The sequence below is a fragment of the Lampris incognitus genome, chromosome 11 (genome assembly GCF_029633865.1).
Source record: "Lampris incognitus isolate fLamInc1 chromosome 11, fLamInc1.hap2, whole genome shotgun sequence".
NCBI lineage: Eukaryota > Metazoa > Chordata > Actinopteri > Lampriformes > Lampridae > Lampris > Lampris incognitus.
The window spans coordinates 3744242-3766069 of record NC_079221.1 but is presented as its reverse complement, the minus strand read 5'-3'; the positions used below and the strand labels follow the sequence as shown (position 1 = coordinate 3766069).

General features: G+C 49.3%; 1 protein-coding gene across 1 annotated transcript in view; it reads left to right on the top strand.

Moving 5' to 3' along the window:
* Nucleotides 1-9386: 9386 nt before the first annotated feature.
* LOC130120970 (potassium voltage-gated channel subfamily H member 7-like) overlaps nt 9387-21828 on the top strand; it is a 73198-nt gene continuing 60756 nt past the window's right edge. The window contains exons 1-2 of the mRNA XM_056289798.1: nt 9387-9462; nt 10178-10408. Coding sequence (XP_056145773.1) covers nt 9387-9462; nt 10178-10408 — 307 coding nt within the window. The remainder of the gene's footprint in view (nt 9463-10177; nt 10409-21828) is intronic.

Genomic DNA, 21828 nt, shown 5'->3' with positions numbered 1-21828 from the left:
TGCTGTCCTGCAGTCGCCGCAGACCCACATTATGTGTAAGCCATGAAATATGCTGTGAGCACTCGAGATATGTTGTCTCCGTCGTGTCTCTGCCGAGCACATATATTTTACACAAACCACAGTAAGTCTGTCTTTCCATGAGCATAATGAAAGTAGTGGATTATGCTCGGCATCGTTTTATCGTTTTATTTCGGAGTGCTTTTGCCCATCAGAAAATTCTTTTCTGGAAAATCCGTGACTTTGCGCAGGTTGCAACGCCATCCATGTGAGCCGAGGCTGCAACGCCATGAGTCACTTCGAATGGGAAGACGGATTTCTTTGGGGTTTTTTTTGTTGTATTGTTTGCTCCCCAGTGAGGCTGATTCGTGGAGTCAGACTACCCACAGCGAGAGTCGCCCTGAGTTAGGTGCGCCGACCACAGAGGCGATGGAGAGACGGGGCTTGTCTGGGCCTGCAGACCAAACTGTAACACACACCCAGTTGGAAAGCATATTGACTAGACAAGCGTGGTAGATACCATGAGGGCCGTCATGTTTTTGGAGCAGCAAATGAGAATCATCCAGCTGTAGCGAAACTGAAAGAATTGTGTTTTTAAACTCTCCAACCGCTTGACAGTTTTACAATACGGCACACCACCCCATCGTATTTCTCGACCGAATCAAATGCTCTGAGGAAAGGGAACCCCTGCATGTGGATGATTAAACAAGATGCATACGTTCTCACAGGGATAAGGGCAAATAGTGAACCCCCGCCGGAGCATGCCAGTTGCTATGGTAACCCTGATCACTCAGATGGGATGGCTGGGATGAGGTAATCACTCCATTAAACCCTAACGGCAGTTTGACAACACTGGTAATGAACTGATCCTCCCAAACTCTTCCCCAAGAGAGGGCAGCCTTATAGACAGCTTCAGCTCTTCCGCATCTCTTTGCCACCGGCCGGCCTGCAGGGAGACGGAGAGACAACATGTTTTTATTCATCCTCTCTGCACTGGGTATTCCAGATGCAGTGTGATGGTTTTGTGATGGGGCTGCAAGAAACTCATCTTTTTGTCTTTGCATCGTTGTCTGGCCCTGAGTACGAGGACATCCTTTTTGACACGCTCCTTCTAGGTTACACTCAGCCTTCGTGTCCCAAGTAACTGCAAACGCAGCCAGGAGAACCGATGTAATCCAGACTTATGTCCTTCCTGTGTAATTCATTAAGTTGATGCACAAAACTGACTCACCAGTTTGCTAGTGTGTATGGCGCCTCTTGCACAAGCGCAAACAGAATGCTATTAATAGCGATGTGCACATGCAGATAGATTATAGGTCAGTTTTCTCTCAGACAGCGGCCCCTTTTGCAGACCTCAGGATTTACTTTTGAGAAAAATCAATAAAATCACCGCCGCTCGATACTGTTGTCATTTGCAAAGTGAATCGTAAAAGATTTGTCAATGCTGCATAGATGTTGTTCCCTAAAAAGGGAATCTGCAGCCTTTAATTGCATGTTCTTCCCCGTCTGCCCTGAGTAACTTTGAATGGCATGCCTTTGTTCTGCCTTTTAGTCAGCGCAAGACTTTAATTGGTCAACAACTAAATTATTCATGAAGGAAAATTGTTACTTGGGAAAAAGTTGAGAGAAGATGCCCGCTGCGTGTCATCTCATATGGCGGTGCACTGCCCAGGGATAAAGTATCTGTGGTTATGTTTTACTGTGACCTTGGAGTGCCATTTGCAGTGGAGAAAATGGGGCACTTACAGCTGGATGATCTCAGCGGGGCACTTTTACTATTTGAAAATGATGAAAGGCTTTAAAGTGAGTTTCAGAACATGCCGTTTTATCTATGCCCTGATTATTTTACGGAGTCCGTCCATGTAAAATCCACCGAAACATTCCACCTAATGTGTTTGCTCATAATCTTATGAGCTGCTGTCTGGGCCCTGTAAAAGAAGTGATATTTCATTGGAGAAAGTAATTCCTTTATATATATATATATATATTCCCCCCCCCCAAGGTTCTTTTCACCCTGAATGCTACACCATGCTACTGTGTATAACTGGGCTGCGAAGAGCAGTGTCTGTCACCTGTAAATACCCCTCCTGACCAGGCCGAGGCATGCAAGGTGAATGTCCATTAGTGCCAATCATCTCTCCACTGCCAGTCTGGTAGACAACAATGGATGACTGACCAACCACAGACGGTTGGCTCTGTGACAAATCAGCAGTCAAGGCCTGGACAATGGCTAATGTCAAAGCCAGCCCCGAAGCCAGCGGTTCACCCTCAAGTGACTTTTACTTGCCTGTTTGTGAGTGGCAACATATGGAGTTTGTCTCTCGAGACCCAGGACCTGAAACCCGTTCTCTAAAAATGGTGACACTGGTCATAGATGCTGCAGCAGTTCACATCCTTGGGCGGCACAGTGGTGCAGTGGTTAGCACTGTCGCCTCACAGCAAGAAGGTCCTGGGTTCGAACCTCTGGGGTTGTCCAACCTTGGGGGGGGTGTCGTCCTTTCTGTGTGGAGTTTGCGTGTTCTACCTGTGTCTGTGGTGGATTAGCATTGCAATTGGTTAGCATTGTTGCCTCACAGCAAGAAGGTCCTGGGTTCGAACCCCAGGCCGCCCCAGGTCCTTTCTGTGTGGAGTTTGCATGTTCTTCTGTGTCTGCGGCGGGGTTTCTCCGGTTGCTCCGGTTTCCCCCACCATCAAAAAGCCATGCACGTTAGGGTCAGTACTCCTGTCTGTGCCCCTGACCGAGGCATGGCAAGACCAACTGGAGTTGGTCCCCGGGTGCTGCGCGGCGGCTGCCCACTGCTCCTAGCTACACAGCTAGGATGGGTTACATGCAGCGTGTACTGTCCCTACGGGGGACCAATAGAGTCTATCAAAATCACAAGAAAAAAAAGAAAGAAAAAACCCTGCAAATGAAAAGAAAAACGTGAAGGAGAAAACTAATGATGTCTCACGTTGCTACTCAACGTGCTCCGTTAATGTACCGAGTGCGGTGCCACTTACATTGCTGCAGTCATGACTGATCAATTAGCCCGTGGTGCCTCCCCGCAAATGAGTCAAACATTTCTGTCAGCGCCCTTCTTATTTCGGCGAGCAGGTCGCACAATCAGAAGCAACGAGTGTGTAACTTTACACCAGAGCCTGAGGGATGAACGCATGACCTCTGTCAGATTAAAACACCGCCTCCTAAGACACTAGAAAAAAAGGCAAAAGGAGTGCCTCGGATGGCTCCTGTTGTTTGTTCCGTGTTGTGTCACCGAGGGCAGATGGCTCAGGCCGTGTGCAGCTGCATGTGGGGCGAAGTGCAGCAGCGGAGGCAGGAACAGCAGCGACAGCACTCTGTTTAGAGTTGTGCACTGATGGATTATTCCCTGAGACAGGGCAGTAATGGTTTATATGGACAATGAGTAAGCCCTGCAACCGGTTTCTACGCTCGGCCCTAATCAGCAGTGATGTCTACGGGAGATGGCGGAGGAAGAGATGGACGGGAGAAGAAAAGACAAGAGAAAACAGAAAGAGAGACTAGAAGAGACAGGCAGACAGACTGACAGACAGACAGAGATGGGGGAGGTGGGCTGCATGGACGGAGAGCTGTAGTTCCTGCCGTGAGACCTGGATTAGTCTCTGGACACTGGCTGCTGCTGCTGCTGCTGCTGCTGCTGCTGCTTTCAAATTGCTCTAAATTCTCAGAGATTAAGGGAAGTGAATGAATGAACAGCGACATGCTTTTCAAAACCACCGTGCAATGTCCAGCGAACATGCTGAAAAAGCAACATACTGTATGTATGCTGTGACATGCCATCCGCATTCAGCTGCATTCTGTTTCGCCTACTATGTCCATTGCATACTTTCAGCCCGCTGCGTTGCATATTTTGCAGCGAATAATTTGTGTTATGTGAGAATCTTTGAGGAGAATCTGCATACGTTCTAAATATAACACAGCTAATTTGATATTGATCCCCAAAGGGGTCTTCTCTGTCTGCATGCTCCCTTCCCAAGGAAGGTCAGTGCAGAACGGTGCCCCGGAGGACTGGAGGGGCTTCGGGGTCTTGAACTGCACTGTGTAATTCCTCACGTACATTTTCCTCATTTAGGGGACATCTCCAGCCACACAAGAGCCCGCTGAGCCAGAGGTAACACTGGGCTGTAGACCATGAACCTCAGAGCCGGGACGCTGCCGCATTAATCTGCTGCACCACACGAGCACCCAATGACATGGTGACCCAATAAACCCGGTTCGCTTGGCGAAGGGGTTGCCTCCTACGCCACCATGCTTCTCCGCTGACCTTTGAAATTACACAACGCTGAAACTCTTGTGAAAAGTCAATCGATAATTTTACAGCAACTGAGTAATGTGCATAATCAAAGGCAGTCACCTTGGCTTCTGGCCGCCGTTGAAGGGGGATGTAATGTCATGCTTTCCCCTGTGAGCTGGACCTTTTGGATAATAATAATAACCATACATCAGGTATCGCACCATTAGAGCAACTGCTCCCTTGACTTCAACAGGCTGAAACCGGCCCAGGTTGGGTGACCCAAACCGCTCTCGTGCTTTATTCCACAGAGCAGAGCAGGACGGCACGGGTTTGTAAGACTTCTGATCGAATCGTCCGTCCACTTGCATGTAAACGGCAAAGTCAGGACGATACGTACAGGTCAGATCAGATGGTATTTATAGTTGTCTCTTGTCTTTACATTAAATGGCTTTAAGACCCACAAGTGGCAGTGAGAACCAAGCACTTTTAATCAGATATTACAGCTATTACAGTAATGCAGCAATAACTAGCCAATAAGCAGAAGAGGCCACACCAAGACTAATATATATATATATATATATATATATATAGAGAGAGAGAGAGAGAGAGAGAGACAGAGAGAGAGAGAGAGAGAGAGAGAGAGAGAGAGAGAGAGAGAGAGAGAGAGAGACAGAGAGAGAGAGAGAGAGAGAGAGAGAGAGAGAGAGAGAGAGAGAGAGAGAGTCCACTAATTATCGGCCTGGCCGATTATCGGATCTGATATTCAGCATTTTTCTGATTATCGGAATCGTTATTCATTTTGTCTGATTGCTGATAAAGTAAATTAATTTAAAAATGCGCTACTCTGGCCGTGATGCAGCCGCCTCTCTCTGTCTGTGGTCACCACTCTGTGGTCTCGAGCAATGGCCCGCCCACAGACCCGTCTGGGTGGTCACACGTCACGCGTGACAGTCCATCAACCCTGAAGGCTGCCGCTCCACAGACGGGCACAGAGGACCACATCTGCGGACTGCAGCAGCGCCGGTGAGCGGGCGGAGCTGTGCTTCGAAGGTAAGGCAGCAGATATTGCTGAAGTTGCAATAATCATCACAATCCTCTAAGCCGACGTTGCAAAAACACCACAATCTTATGATCGATTTCTATGATGACAAGCACGCCCAGTTTCCCAGTTACACCTCCGAAAATGCCCAAATAATGCACTTTTTTGCAGTGACACACAGTTAACTATAAGTGATGGCCTGGCGGCCTGTCCAGGGTGTCGCCCCACCTGCCGCCCAGTCACTGCTGGGATAGGCTCCAGCATCCCCGCCACCCTAATCAAGATAAGTGGCTTGGATAAGTGGCTTGGATAATGGATATAACGAGATAATAGAGTTTATTTATGTAGCGTAACGTTCATGCCAGTGCAACTGGAACTTATTTTAGCTGCCATATTGCCAACGTAACATGACTCGCCCGTACGAGTCGCTGTTGGTCATAATGGCGTAAGCTAAGGTCTCATAGCTAAGGTCTCATAGAGCTAACTTGAATGCAATAGTGAACGTCGACAAGTTCATTATTTGAAGACTCAAAATAAAAGTTGAAAAGTCTTAATCAAACATATTTGCCTAAAGGCACGGCAGTGCAGCTTTGTGTTGGAGTTTGTGTTGTTCAAAATTCCAACACCAAGATTTTCATTTTTCTGCAAATGTATATTGGTTCCACGTATACATAAAAAACCCAGAATTTTTACTCTACGTTTTATTGTAAGTGTATGTAACAAAGACATTGCATGCTTTGTGCGGTAAACAAGCATGCTGGAGCTGTTCTATGTTTATACCCAAGGGCACAAAGGCCTTACTCGGGAGCCGTTTCCCTTGTGTGGAGCTTCAAATGAGGTCAGTGGATTTTCCCCCTCACCCACCCATTGCTTCCCTTTGATTTTAACACTCAGCATCTACGCCGGTGTTAATTAGGCATGTTTCTTCAACTGTGCTGCATAAAAATATCCAGTCACTTGTAAGTCTGTTGTCTTCTGTGTTGACTTCATCTCTGAGAATGGCCAGGAAGTGTATTTTGTCATTCTAAGGTACTACAGCAAACAGCATAAAGGACACGTCATGTTTTCTCCTAACTTGATTACTCGAGAGTAATGGCTCTCCTCTGAGAGGGTTCCTGCAGAGGCCAAATAGTGAGTAATGGATCAGAGCTGCAGATTGTCTTAATTCAACAGTGATTGGATAAAATCCAGCAAACAAAACACCACGGCCTGATGAGGTTCATGTTTACGGGTATAGAGAGAGGAACAAACAACCAGACAAAACAGAGAAGGCGGATGACTTCTACCATACTTTTTGGGGAGCTCAAAAGTGAGGTGGCAGAAATATAACCAGGGACCCCTACTGGGCCCCCTTTTTTTCTCTGTGCTGGAATACACTTCTGCCTTCAGCATGAATTGAAATCGAGCTATTTGGCAAATTGTCTAAACTAATGATTAAAAGGCTTTTGCAAAATACAGAATATAGGTGGCGATCTGGAATGAAGCGTTGTTGTGCAAAATGATTCCTGAGCAAACCTTCCAGAGGAATGTCAGCAAATCTGGTACAACACCGAAGACCCAGACATCGCAGAATCCTGGAGGAACAGAAACGTGTGTGTGTGTGTTTATAAAATCACATTCAGCACATGAAAATGTTACATTTCTCTGACGTTTGCAGGGAACAGCGTTCTGCAGCCTCTGCTTTCATTCAACCTGTTTTCTCAATGGGCCAGATGGACGATGTGCTCTGCTGAAATACCGGGACAGATGTTTCAGTCCTGTAAGAGGGGCTTTGCATTAGGCGCACATTTGCATTTTTTTAAAAATATTTTTCCACACTGCCTGCCTGTAGGCTGTGGTGTGCGGAGATTAGCTGAATTTCTACGCCGGTGATTTAAAGGCATCCATTCATCCATTCGTCACGAATAATACAGCTGCAAATATCTTTAATGCACTGACAAATATAGCTGTGCGGGACGTTTCTAATCACCCCCCACACCCCCAGCCTCCCCCTCTCCCGCCGCCCCCCTCTCCCGAGACTGGTGGTAGTCTTTGGTGTGACTTCAGCACCGCGGACAGCGCCGCAGCCACCACGTCCCGGTTCAGGCCGTCTCACGCATATTCGTTTTTTCCTCGCTTCGGTTTTTATGAAGTTTTCCAGAAGCCCTACACGGAGCAGCACAACACCAGTAAGACACACACACACACACACACACACACACACACACACACACACACACACACACACACACACACAACGAAACGTAACAAAAAGTAGTTGTGTGGAAATATTTCAATATTCACACAACCATTTTAATCAGCCGTTCATTTAGCCCGTGGCATCCCCACATGAACGTGCCATCCCCCGGCTGTTGGGGGACATCTTGTCCCCGGCTGTTGGGGGACATCTTGTCCTGGACTCTGGACCCCGGCGTCCCCTTCCCCAGACCAGACGTGTCTCCCACAGACACACAACACAACACAACACCCTCCAGTACTCCGTCTGTACACACACACACACACACATCACACCTCCTCTCGGCATGCAACCCATCCTCGCTGTGCAGCCATTCAACTCCGCTTGCTCCTTCCTACTGCCTTGCTCAGGGGCACGGGCAGGCAGGAGTATTAACTAACACGCAAGTCTTTTTGATGGTGGGAGGAAACCCACGCAGAAAGCACCGGGCACGGCCCGGGGCTGGAACCCGGGACCTTCTTGCTGCGAGAAAGCAGCGCTGAGCGCCGGGCCCCGGTGCCGCCTGTATGTTGTTGGGCCGTCTGGTTCCGATGACACACGGCCCCCTCCACATGCACGCTCCTCTGGAGGAGGAGGTGAGGCTGCAGTTGAGCCCAGCCCGCCTGCACCCCCCTCCCTGCATCTGAGCTGCTGCCTGTCACGCGTGGCCGTGGCCACGTTACTGTCACGTGTCATCCGCGGCCCGCGGGCACGCGGCACGGCGGCTCCTCTGAGTGGCCATTGCGCGGCTCGCGGGTCGTTGCTTGTTTCCTTGTGTCGAACAAACTTGAGGTGGAAACAAACGCGTCGCCTCCGGCCGCGAGGGGGATTCCGGGCACACGTGCCATCGTCTGCACGACGCGCACGAGTGGGGAGATCAGCTCGAGCCGGGGTGCAGCAAACTCAGCCCCCCTCGTGTGGGGAGTTCATGTCACACCCCCATTGACAGGGTGGTGTGAACCTCTGCTCTCCCCCTCCCTCCCTCTCTCTCTCTCTCTCTCTCTCCCCCTCCCTCCCTCCCTCTCTCTCTCTCTCTCTCTCTCTCTCTCTCTCTCTCTCTCTCTCTCTCTCTCTCTCTCTCGCTCTCTCTCTCTCTCTCTCTCCCTCTCTCTCTCCCTCCCTCCCTCTCTCTCGCTCTCTCTCTCTCCCCTCCCTCTCTCTCGCTCTCTCTCTCCCCTCCCTCTCTCTCTCTCTCTCCCTCCCTCTCTCGCGCTCCCCCTCCCTCTCTCTCTCCCTCCCTCTCTCTCGCTCTCTCTCCCCTCCCTCTCTCTCTCCCTCTCTCTCTCTCCCCTCCCTCCCTCTCTCGCGCTCCCTCTCCCTCTCTCGCTCTCTCGTTCTCCCTCTCTCTCGCCCCCCCTCTCTCTCCCTCTCTCTCTCTCGCTCTCTCTTGCTCTCCCCCTCTCTCTCCCTCTCTCTCTCTCTCTCTCTCCCTCTCTCTCTCGCACTCCCCCCTCTCTCTCTCTCCCTCCCTCTCCCTCCCCCTCCCTCTCTCCCTCTCCCTCTCTCTCAGCCTCCGACCCACCGCGCGCAGAGCACGGCGAGAGATCGCATCCTCCCATCTTCAGCGAGACATGGTTTCCCAACTGGATCCGGTCCAGGCAGTCCTAGTCCTCCCCGATCCACCGCGTTTCGGCGAGGAGGCGTTCGTATGCTCCGGTACGCACGCGGGCTGAGGGACCTCTCCGGCGGAACTGCGCAAGAAGGGTCATTTAAAGTGGACCCGGTCCGAGCTGGAGGGGACTGTCGCCGAGAGCCTGCAGCCGTAGCGAACTTCTCCCGGATTTACTTGTGAAAGCCGCTTTTTGTACCCCCCCCCACCACCACCCACCACCACCACCGCCACCGGCACCGCAAGACTGTTTGGATAGTCCTCTTCCCAAACATGCCCGTGCGAAGAGGTCACGTTGCGCCACAAAACACATTCCTCGGAATAATAATTCGGAAATTTGAGGGTCAGAGTAAGTATTTCGGGATGCGGGGGTAACATAGCCCACGGCACCTGCTAACGGGGCTGTGCCTCCAAGTTTTATTTTATATATACACTATATATAGTATATATATGTGTGTATATATGTATGTATGCGTATGTATATATACGTGTATATATGTATGTATATATATATACGTATATATATGTATATATGTGTATATATGTATATGTGTGTATATATGTATATATATGTGTGTATATATATGTATATATATGTGTGTGTATATATGTATATATATATGTATATGTGTATATATATATATAGAGTCCGCATCTTGTAAGAAGCACTGCTAAATGAGTGTTTGCTGCAACATTTGCAGCGCTTCAGTGAGTTAATCCGGCTTTACGAGCATTTCTCTTTGTAGAGATAACGAAAATAAAGAGTTGTGGGTTGAACTGAGTCGTTATTGTTTTGTAAACAATCTTACTAAGAAAACCCACGACGTTAATTTACTGCACAGTTTGCATGCAACTAAAAAACCCGAATGAGAAAATATTCTGGGGTACCCCTCCTGCAGAACTTCATGAACCTTACATGCACGGTTGTTGGTATCTGAGCTTCATATGGAACTGTTCCGTATGTCCGCTGCTCCGCAGCTCGTCCCAGTTCACGGAAAATCACAGCTTCCTTTCTCCCTCTCTCTCCCTCTCTCTCTCCCTCTCCCTCTTTTCCTTCCCTGCAGATCGGAAGTTCGTGATCGCCAATGCCAGGGTGCCGAACTGTGCAATCATCTACTGCAATGACGGATTCTGTGAGATGACAGGCTTCTCGAGACCGGACATCATGCAGAAGCCTTGCACCTGCGACTTCCTGCACGGCCCGCTGACCGACGCGGAGGCCATCGGCCAGGTGGAGCAGGCCGTGCTGGGCTCGGAGGAGCGCAAGGTGGAGATCACCTACCACCGGAAGGACGGTGAGTCAGTGACCCGGTGCGACGGGTGCAGCTGTCACAGCACACCCTGGAGAGGAGAGGGGCCGTTTTGAGGCCAGCGTTGCCCCTGAGAGATGAGCCCCCTCGCTAGGCCCACAGTCCCCCCCCCACCCCCGTACAGCGTGTCCATTCTGTAAGGTGACCTGTCAGTGTGTGATACAAACCAACCAGAGTCAGTTTCAAGATGAGAAACAGACCTTAGCCTTAATGGGGAGGGGGGGGGCAAGAGGATAGTCAGCTATGAAATACACCCCCCCCCACACACACACACATACATACACACTTATTTGCTGAGTCCATTATCTATTTAGTTTTTTAAAGTAATTGTATATTGCAGCCGAAGGGGAGTGGGAGGGGGCTACCTCGAAAATCGAAACGTTAAAATGTATCCAGTGAAGGGGAGGGGGGTAGCTCGAAAATCAAACGTTAAAATGTATCCAGTGAAAGGGAGGAGGCTACCTCAAAAAATCAAAACGTTAAAATGTATCCAGTGAAGGGGAGGGGGCTACCTCAAAAAATCAAAACGTTAAAATGTATCCAGTGAAGGGGAGGGGGCTACCTCAAAAAAATCAAAACGTTAAAATGTATCCAGTGAAGGGGAGGGGGCTACCTCAAAAAATCAAAACGTTAAAATGTATCCAGTGAAGGGGAGGGGGCTACCTCGAAAATCAAAACGTTAAAATGTATCCAGTGAAGGGGAGGGGGCTAGCTCGAAGATCAAAACGTTAAAATGTATCCAGTGAAGGGGAGGGGGCTACCTCAAAAAATCAAAACGTTAAAATGTATCCAGTGAAGGGGGCTACCTCAAAAAATCAAAACGTTAAAATGTATCCAGTGAAGGGGAGGGGGCTACCTCAAAAAATCAAAACGTTAAAATGTATCCAGTGAAGGGGAGGGGGCTACCTCAAAAAATCAAAACGTTAAAATGTATCCAGTGAAGGGGGCTACCTCAAAAAATCAAAACGTTACAATGTATCCAGTGAAAGCAGCACCAGATAAGTCCACGGTCTCTATGGTCTGATGTGTGCCGTTATCGATCCAGCAAGTTTCATTGTGCTACAGAGCATACTGTATCCATGTTGTGTGCAGGGCCAGCTTGCATGAGGCGTCCTGTGCTGGGAATAAAAAGGTGCATGTTTTGAGAAAAAACAAAGACCCTCATCTTTCACTAAAATAGCATATCATAATACCATTTTGATCCAGCTCCCACTCACTGTTTATCCTGAGTGGCTGAATGCTGTGAATGGTATTATAGCAATGTCAATATTGTCTCGACAAGGGAGGGGAAGTGCAGATTGATAATAAAAAAAGGGGGGGGGAATACACAAATATAATCACGTGTGTCCGATTCAACAGCATTAAGCTGCACATGGCAACTTGCTAAGTGGCGGCATTGCAGCTTTGCAGCTTTATTTGAAGCCCGCCTTGCTTCACGACACCATGAGCACGGATGGCTCAAATGAAAGCTGGTGTGCCATCTCAGCTTGTGACCAAGATGCTTTCTATAGAGAGCAGATCGTGTCTGATGGGCTCAAGGGAGGCCTTGGTCAGGTGCTGGGATGATATAGTACACAAGCATTGAGGGAGACAGGGAGACAATAGGAGAGAGAGAGGGAGAGAGAAAGCAAGAGAGGGAGGGAGGGAGGGGGGGGAGTTCATTTGAGTTCAAATCTCACCTGCTGCCCTGTCATGCCACATTGCTTTAATGAGGATATACATTGCCATGAATGCACATGCTATCCACTTTGCAAAGAGAGTGAAGTTAGCCTGTATCTAGCATGTCTCTAGCATGTCTCTAGCATGTGTCTAGCATGTCTCTAGCATGTGTCTAGCATGTCTCTAGCATGTCTCTAGCATGTGTCTAGCATGTCTCTAGCCTGTATCTAGCATGTATCTTGCATGTCTCTAGCATGTGTCTAGCATGTGTCTAGAATGCAGCATTTAAGGATAAATAAATAAATAGACTGAATTTATACAGCGCTTTTCTCGTCTACCGACCACTCAAAGCGCTTTCCAGTGTATGTCTCACATACACTGATGGCTGGCCTGCCACTGCAAGGTGCCAAGCAGCTCATCGGGAGCAGTTGGGGGTTCAGTGTCTTGCTCAAGGACACTTGAGCCGGGGAAGGAGCCGGGGATTGAACCAGGAACCTTCCGATTACTGTACGGCCCGCTCTACCTCCTGAGCCATGCTGCCCCACTCTGTACAATTCAAAATGACGCCCAAGTGTTTCAGTGATGCCTGGCTTCAACACAAGTTAACCTGCATAGAAGTGATGAGGAACATGACAACTGCAAAAAAATATCCATCCATCCATCCATTATCCAAACCACTTATCCTGCTCTCAGGGCCGCGGGGATGCTGGAGCCTGTCCCAGCAGTCATCGGGCGGCAGGCAGGGAGACACCCTGGACAGGCCGCCAGGCCGTCACACACAAAAAATATCCTAAAAAAATATTCCAGAAAGGATCCATTCAGCCATATGATAGAATCCCTCCTACAGGACAGCTGCAACAGAGCCCCCCGTGCATCCTCCAGTCTAACACCTATTGCACGTGTGCATCTGTTCAGCAATAATCGATGGGTTTTATGGGGCAATCGTCAATTTCTTTTCAATTCTCCCGATGCCAGCCATTTTTCTACGAGTTCCACCTCTAGAGTCGTTGTTTGCCATCGGTCCGTCATTCCTTGTTTTGCAGCCCCTTCCCAGCCCCTGCATGAACGGTGCGGTGCAGAGGCAGCGCTCCAGCCGTCCTCTGGGAAGTCACAGAGAATCCGAGTGACGTTGGTGCTCGCTGACAGAAATCCTCAGACCGACCGCCACCTCCTGCCGTCCCCTGGCAGGCTTCTTTATGGTCAGGAGGGTACAGCCCCTCAAAGTCACTGCAGAAGTACGTCCTCTTGTAAGACAGAACCACAGTGGTTTAGTTGTTTCGACTAATGTACATGGATTTGGCAGCAAACCTGGTGAAACTGTCTGCGCAGCACAGAGTTCAATTTACAACAAAGTTCAGCCAGTCAAGTTGCATTTTCTGTAGCGCTTTTCAGGCTGCAACAGCCACTCAAAGCGCTTTCCGATTAATTCGCCAATGATACCAGAGCTTATCCCATTAACAGATCAATAGACATCCATTTAGCACGTACAAGCTCTGTATGACAGCACGACAGAAGAAACACACCAGAGAAGGAAAGGAGAGAAACAAGGCGTTTATTGCCACTGAGGTGTGTGGTCCCCGATATTCACCCGATAGCAACATTAATAAATAGACAACAATATCTAATAAACATTATTATACGTATGAAGACATTAGCAAATCCATTCCAGACTTGGCAGTTTGAAAAGGTGTTGTTTTTAATAGACCTTTGATGGCCCTGTGATGGCCTGGCGGCCTGGTCAGGGGGTCCCCCCGCCCGCTGGGGTACGCTCCAGCATCCCCGCCACCCCCAGCAGGATGAGCCGTTTGGATAATGGACGGATGGATAAACAAACAAACAATAAATGAATAGACAGATAAATAATAAATAAATAAACAGCGAGTTCAATGTAATTCTAGGCCACACATACATGTTTTGTTTTTTTTGTTTTTTTGGGGGGGAGATTTTCTCCCCAATTGTACCCGGCCAATTACCCCACTCTTCCGAGCCGTCCCGGCCTCTGCTCCACCCCCCTCTGCTGATCCGGGGAGGGCTGCAGACTACCACATGCCTCCTCCCATACATGTGGAGTCACCAGCTGCTTCTTTTCACCTGACAGTGAGGAGTTTCACCAGGGGGACGCAGCGCGTGGGAGGATCACGCTACTCCCCCCAGTCCCCCCCCCCCAAACAGGCACCCCGACCAACTAGAGGAGGCGCTAGAGCAGTGACCAGGGCACGACGCATAGAAATCTATTTTCTGGTTCTTAACCAATAAGTTAATATTCTACCCTGGAATCCACTACTACCACTACTTCCGGCTGCTCCCGTTAGGGGGCGCCACAGCGGATCATCCGTTTCCATCTCTTCCTGTCCTCTGCATCTTCCTCCGTCACACCAGCCACCTGCATGTCCTCCCTCACCACATCCATAAACCTCCTCTTTGGCCTTCCTCTTCTCCTCTTCCCTGGCAGCTCCATATTCAGCATCCTTCTCCCAGTATACCCAGCATCTCTCCTCCACACATGTCCACACCATCTCAATCTTGTCTCTCTTGCTTTGTCTCCAAACCGTCCAACCTGAGCTGTCCCTCTAATATCCTCGTATGGTTCATGCTACCTCGTGAACCACACGGCAGTGAAGCTTCGCCTTAGACACTTGTGTTGGTAAATACCTCAGCACACCAGACTGCAGCCCAGAGGCTCCCCAACGGTGTGCCGTGAGGCAAGTCCAGGTGTGCCGTGGGATGTTGTGAAACCAGACATTATCATTGCAAGATACAACTAAAAAGTTCTTAATGAATTTTACATTCCCTGTCAGTATTTTGTACACACTCATTTCCCAGCACAAAGACAAATTATCCACCTAAAAAATAATAATTCCTTTAAAAACCTTCCGTCAAAGGGAAGCCCAGCTATAGCCAGTGTTTAGTGTTATGTCTGTAGGAGTGGAAAGAACGAGAGAGGGAGGGAGAATTAAAAGAGGAAGAGAGACACAGGGAGACGGAGGGGTTGAATTCTGACAAATACATGATGCAATAGTTGCCAATAGTGGAATCCTTTGTAAAGTTCTGAGTGAAATCCTCCGATAGTTTTACTTCCTGTTCTCTGTCAACAAAGATGCACGATGTGTGACGCACAGTGGGTGTGTGGGAAACGGAGGGCTTCAGCAAAATGACCTGTTTAACAGAAGAGATTAACGGATTTGCATGGCCACTGATCGCCTGAAACGCATTCAGGGGAGGCAACGTGGAAAACAGCTACTTTCCACCGCATCCGCTCCGCTATGTGGAGAACGGAGTTGAATCAGTGGGACCGCTGCTTTCAGGGACGGCATAAATGCTTAATTGGCATTCCCCTATAGCTGCTGGAGACTGTGGATGGGGTCCTCCATACCAGTCTAATGGTTTAATGCATTTCCTCTGTAAGCTGCTCATTCCCAGTCACCACACTGTCAGCCCTGACATCTTTATTCATGAGCAGAGCCGCTCATTGCGGAGCCCTCCGAGGAGTATTAAGAGTCATGTCTTGAAGCCTTGATGCACACCAGAGAGGGCTGGAGAGAGGGAGGGAGAGAGAGGGAGAGAGAGGGAGAGACCGAGGAGCGATTATGTTGGGAGGTTTTTGTGGCTTCTTATGCTGCCATGCTTTAAACACTACAGGCACATGAAGGTAAGACGGAGTGCGGCGCTCGGTGGTTTGGAAGTTAACTGAAGTTGCTTTGAAACGGTACGTGTCAGGAGCCGAGCTCGGAGAGCCCTCACCAGCGGTCCCTGGAGTACCTTGTGTAATTGTCTTTCAGGTTCCTGAAACAATCTCTTCTAGCGAAGTAGCATCTGGTGAAGGGTTTCCTCCCGATCGGCAGGAAAACGCCTGGGCCAATGGCTGCTGACGGTAGATTAAACATGTGTCCATGGCCTAGAATTACACTGAGCTCAAAATGAAAAATTCAAGCCCCGGCTCCTTTTCCATGTTTAAAAAGCCGTTTTATTCCAGGGTAGACAGGAGGTGGAGCTGGAGGTGGCAGAGATGAAGATGGTAAAATTTTAATTGGGAGTGACGAAGAAGGACAGGATTAGGAAGGAGTATATTAGAGGGACAGCTCAGGTTGGACGGTTTGGAGACAAAGCAAGAGAGACAAGACTGAGATGGTTTGGACATGTGTGGAGGAGAGATGCTGAGTATACTGGGAGAAGGATGCTGAATATGGAGCTGCCAGGGAAGAGGAGAAGAGGAAGACCAAAGAGGAGGTGTATGGATGTGGTGAGGGAGGACATGCAGGTGGCTGGTGTGACAGAGGAAGATGCAGAGGACAGGAAGAGATGGAGACGTATGATCCGCTGTGGCGCCCCCTAACGGGAGCAGCCAGACATAGTAGTAGTAGTAGATGGTTCATGCTACCCACTCCTGACTATTTGGCACAGTATCAAAAGCTGTCCAGGTTTTAGAAAGCCTGGCAGCACCAGGGCCAACGAAGCTCCGGCCCTTTGCTCTGCAAAAGCGACACAGATAAGCCGCTTATGAGTATGCTTAGAAATTAAACATAGTGGGACAATGAGGAGTCCATTAGGGCACAGCAAAGGTCTTCATGATAAGGGCGTTTCACCCTCTCGCTGCAAAACTGGGGAGGTTGTGAGAGAATTTACTATGCACACCTTCCCCTCCCGAAGACGATGCATAATCAATGAGATAAATGCTTTCCCTTGATGGCTTTGTGGGGCTATCTTATTCCAAGGGGTGTAATAATACTTTTGTAACTGAATGAGTGTTAACAAAAGGAAGCTGACACCGCGTAGTGCGGGGTAGTTAAACGGATAATGGCTGCAGAACAGCGGCAGCTTAGCTAACCGAGCTGAACGATCTGAGCCATGTGGCGTGCGGGGGGTGCAGAGTTTCATAGGTGACTCCCTCCCTCCCCCCCCCCTCCCCCCTGTTGGGGCTGAAGAACCTTGTACCCCTGCTGGGGGTTTGATGTCGGGGGCGCGAGGGGAGACCGGGGGCTCGCGGTGCCTACGGGGCACAAGGTGTGCTGCGGGAGACATGGGCGACTGCTCTCAAAAAGGGCACATGCATTTTTCATCGCTCTCGGCCCTCTTCGGTTTCTTCTGGCGCCTGCTGAAACACGTCCAGAGCTTTTCCTTCATCAGCCGAGCGGCATTTGTTAGGGTGAAGTCAGCCTGTCCAAGTTATAATTAGAAAAGATAAAAGCAGATTGGGTTTAGCATGACATAAGGTCAGAGCTGGGTGCCAGCCATGGCCGTCCTCTAACTGCAGGAATTCCAAATAACATGCTGTAACTATGCTTCATTTTTTTAAGAAAAACAAACAGAATACAAATGAATATGAGGTTAATTGTAGGAAAATTACTGTAATGATTTCTGCTAAGAGACGGCCGCCCCTAATTAGGATGTGAAAGCAAGTTTATTAGCAGTGAGGAAGAAACAGATGGAGCTTTGAACACCAGTAACAATACAGGCCTCGCTTTACATATGACAGGAATTTGCATCGAGCGGCCACTTTCATCTCACGGGATACTTATACTAGAAGAGGTGATCTAATATTCCCCTCCAACCATCTGCTTTTTTCACTCTCAATCAGCTGCCACGCTCCACCAAGCCACGCTGCACGTCCGCTGCGCTCGGTCAGTGAAAACACCCCCGATTTAAACGGAGAAAACGATGGGCCGCAATATCGCCAATTATTAACTGGGATGCACAAATGAGATGCACTTTGAGCCGGAGCTGCTAGTTAGCCCTGATGACTCGGGAGACACTGATTGAAGATGAAATTAGGCCATGCTGGGTATCTTACAGCGATCTCGCTGAGGCGATACATCGCCACGAGGCCAAAAGACTCTAAACAAAGGGTTAGCTTGCATGCCCTCTTCCCACATGCCCCGGTCCCGATTGGCTATGCCCCAGTGAAGTTGTGTATTGGCTTAAGCAAAACAGCCCTGAACAACATACATGTCAGATTTCATTACCAAGACTACTACCAGGCAGCAGACTGGGGCTGCACTCTTTAAAAGCTGCAGCTGTGGACGGCGTGTTTGTTGCAAGCCACAAAGCCAAGAAGAAGAAAAAGAAATGTGCTCGACGACACTGCTCATGTTCGTCCGTACAGCAGAGCAGCTTATTCAAATTAATATGAAGTCCAGGAAGATGCACAGCAAATAAACGGGGTGGTTTGGGATGAAAAAAATAATCTATTACAAAAGGGGAAAGGCTCATTTTTACCCCGTTTCGTTTGCTGTGCAGTTTAAATATGATTCTTGCTTGATCTGTGAGCCGTCGTCTTAACACATTTATAAAGCATAGCGTGATGAAGCAGCAAAGTGTAAATAATTGATGGTGGAAATAGAATCTCGTGTAATGAACTTTCCATTGTGAAAAGACAGGTAGTCTGAATATGCCGCTCGTTTACCCCCGCTGGTGTAAAACTGCCACTTGGTGAGGAAGGAAGGCCTGTTTTGCTGTCGCTGTCACCGGCAATGAAATGAACCGAACCATTTTCTCTTTCGCCGATACCGAGCCGCTGATCTCCGGTGGACGGTAACCGCGTGTGTCGTGCTTTTCCCCGGCTGGCAACCGGCGTGCTGAGTATATGAAGCACATAATTGTTATTGCCCACTGAAATCACACTGAATGCAACCCACACACAGCACAGAACCACTAGACAGACATATCAGGAACAGCCCCGGGGAAAGGCTTAAATTGCAACTCTCTGTTTTTAGTAGTTGCACTGCAGTTAAGTGGCGTAACGACGTGGAACAGAATTCACCGGACCCTGACTGACCAGTGGACTAGGACGGCGGTTATGCCGAAAGGTGAATCATTAGAAAAAGAGACAAATCCAGTACCTTGTCTCACGGCGTCTTGCAACTGCAGTACTTTGCTCTGAAACTCAATTTATCTTTTGTAGCACGCTGTCACAGCCCAACGGTCCCTTCCACCCCGGGTTGCTGCTACCTCCACACAGCAGTCAGCGGAACTGAAAACACAACGTAAAGCAAACACGGATATATCAAGACTGAGCAGAGTCGTATGTACACCGTGAGTTAAAGTCACAGCCGCACGGGCCACACGTAGAGCGCTGAATGAGCTGAACGCAGAGCAAAGGAAGAACCGGGGTTTTGGGGGGGGGGGGGGTTATCCTGAGAGGGCCGTGATACTGAGCACCAGAACGACCGGGATTTCACTCCTACCTAAAACGACCACGGGCGGTCAAAATAACCGCCGGTTCTTAAACTCTACATTGTGTCAAGATCAATACCCAGTTGAGATATTAATGCATTACATATTGTAGGGAATTAAGGGGGCAGCCCGGGACCGCTGCAGCCCGGGACCGCTGCAGCCCGGGACCGCTGCAGCCCGGGACCGCTGCAGCCCGGGACGCGAACCCGTGTCTCCCGCATCGCAAGCGACAACGTTCACCAGTCGACTAAAGGGTCCGACCCGTTAGCCAAGGGCTAAGCGAGCCTATTCGTCCGTGATCGTTACATTACCTTAGTATGTCTGTTAGGAAACGACTGACACCAAAATGAACATTTTAACAACTTTAATACTGCTTTTAAACAATTTAAACTTCAGAGAGACGTGGTCCAACTTGAATAGCAAAATTAAGAGTGAAAATATTCCCTGAAAAACAAAACGGAAAACACACGTTGCTAATCTAACAAACGCAACAAGGCCTATAACACGTGAAATGTATCAAAAGAACTGAAAATAAATATCAAAACAGTCCCAAACAACGGCCGGAGCTTACAAACTACTAGAACGACCGTGGGCGCCTCTGTGGAAGTCACGGTGCGTCTGTAACCAGACATGTTGGACATAATCACAAACCAAGTTTAGACCAGTTCTCTGCACTAGAGGGCGCTAGTGTGTTTCTAGGACACAGCAACGAACTTCACCAAGGAAATGACGCGACCAACACGCGTCACAAATACTGACATGACGCACCGGTGATGAGCACATTACAAAGCGGTCATTCTGACCGCACATTGTCGTTTTAGACAGATCTTAGAACCTTTTTGTCTGCAATTGGTCTGAAACTCACTTTAAATCCAAATATGTGCAATTTTAGGAGAATTCGGGGAGCGGCACGTCTGTATCCCCCCCCCCAAAAAGTTATTAAACTCTGAAAATCCAAAACGGTCAAAATGAAAGCTGCTGGAGGTAATACTGAACGATCCAATACAAATCCTTCCGCCTCTCTGCTGCCTCGTATCACTCCGCGAAGCCCCTCCCACCAAATGACTCCGTCCGCAACGCCCCTACACTGGCGTACAACCAGGGAGTGTCAAAGCCACGCTCGTGAAACTTGTATCGTAGTTGATCATCCGTCCATCATCCATCCATCCATCCATCCATCCATCATCCATCCATCCATCAAACCGCTTATCCTGCTCTCGGGGCCGCGGGGATGCTGGAGCCTATCCCAGCAGTCACTGGGCAGCAGGCGGGGGGACACCCTGGACAGGCCGCCAGACCGTCACAGGGCCGAAACTCTCTCTCTCACACACACACACACACACACACACACACACACACACACATTCATATCCAGGGGCAATTTAGTATGGCTGAGTCACCTGACCGACATGTCTGGTGGCCTGTCCAGGGTGTCGACAGGCCGCCAGACCGTCACAGGGCCGAAACACACACACACACACACAAACACACACACACACATATTCATATTCATATCTAGGGGCAATTTAGTATGGCTGATTCACCTGACCTGCATGTCTGGCGGCCTGTCCAGGGTGTCGACAGGCCGCCAGACCGTCACAGGGCCGAAACACACACACACACACACACACACACACACACACACACACACACACCTAGGGACAATTCAGTACGGCCGATTCACCTGACCTGCATGTCTTTGGACTGTGGGAGGAAACCAGAGCACGACCCCCAAGGCCGGACTACCCCGATCTATCCATGTAAAAATAATCTAATCCATAGGCGTTTCTAGCCCACTTTTGGGGGTGCTGCGGCACCCCTAAAATTGAAGATTTTTTTATTTTTTACTGTATGTCCACGTTTAATAAGCTGAAGAAAGGTCAAAACCATATCCAGTATATGGTTTAAACGTAATTTTTTAACAACAAAAATACAGCACCCCCCATGCTTCGAAAATGGTTTGATCCACCCCCCCCCCAAATTGATCTTGCCTGGCTGGCCAGCACTCTGGGTGCTCAGCACCCCTAAAGCTCTGATCCTAGAATCGCCCCTGATCTAATCCAGCTATCATAATAATCATTGTTATCAAGGTTCCAAAAGCTCATTTGTGACGGGGGGCGGAACTTTCCTCGTTCTCCAGGAGAGCATGGGACCTGTTTAAGTGACGGATGGAAACCCGGCATGGGCGGGCGTCAGCTTGCCATAGGAGTTAAGGCGCCTTGAGTCGGGTTGCATTTCTCTCCTGTGCCCCGGGAGACCCGCTGTGTTGGTGCGCGTCCACAGAAACGGAAGTTGTGCCGGTGCCTGGCTGGACAGAACTTGGCTGCTCGGTCAGGTTTCTGTAGTTACAGTGTGGAAGAGTAGAGGCGCCGAGCTAACGGTTAGCTAGCAGAGGCGCCGAGCTAACGGTTATAGAGCCGCCGAGCTAACGGTTAGCTAGCAGAGGCGCCGAGCTAACGGTTGGCTAGCAGAGGCGCCGAGCTAACGGTTGGCTAGCAGAGCCGCCGAGCTAACGGTTGGCTAGCAGAGGCGCCGAGCTAACGGTTGGCTAGCAGAGGCGCCGAGCTAACGGTTGG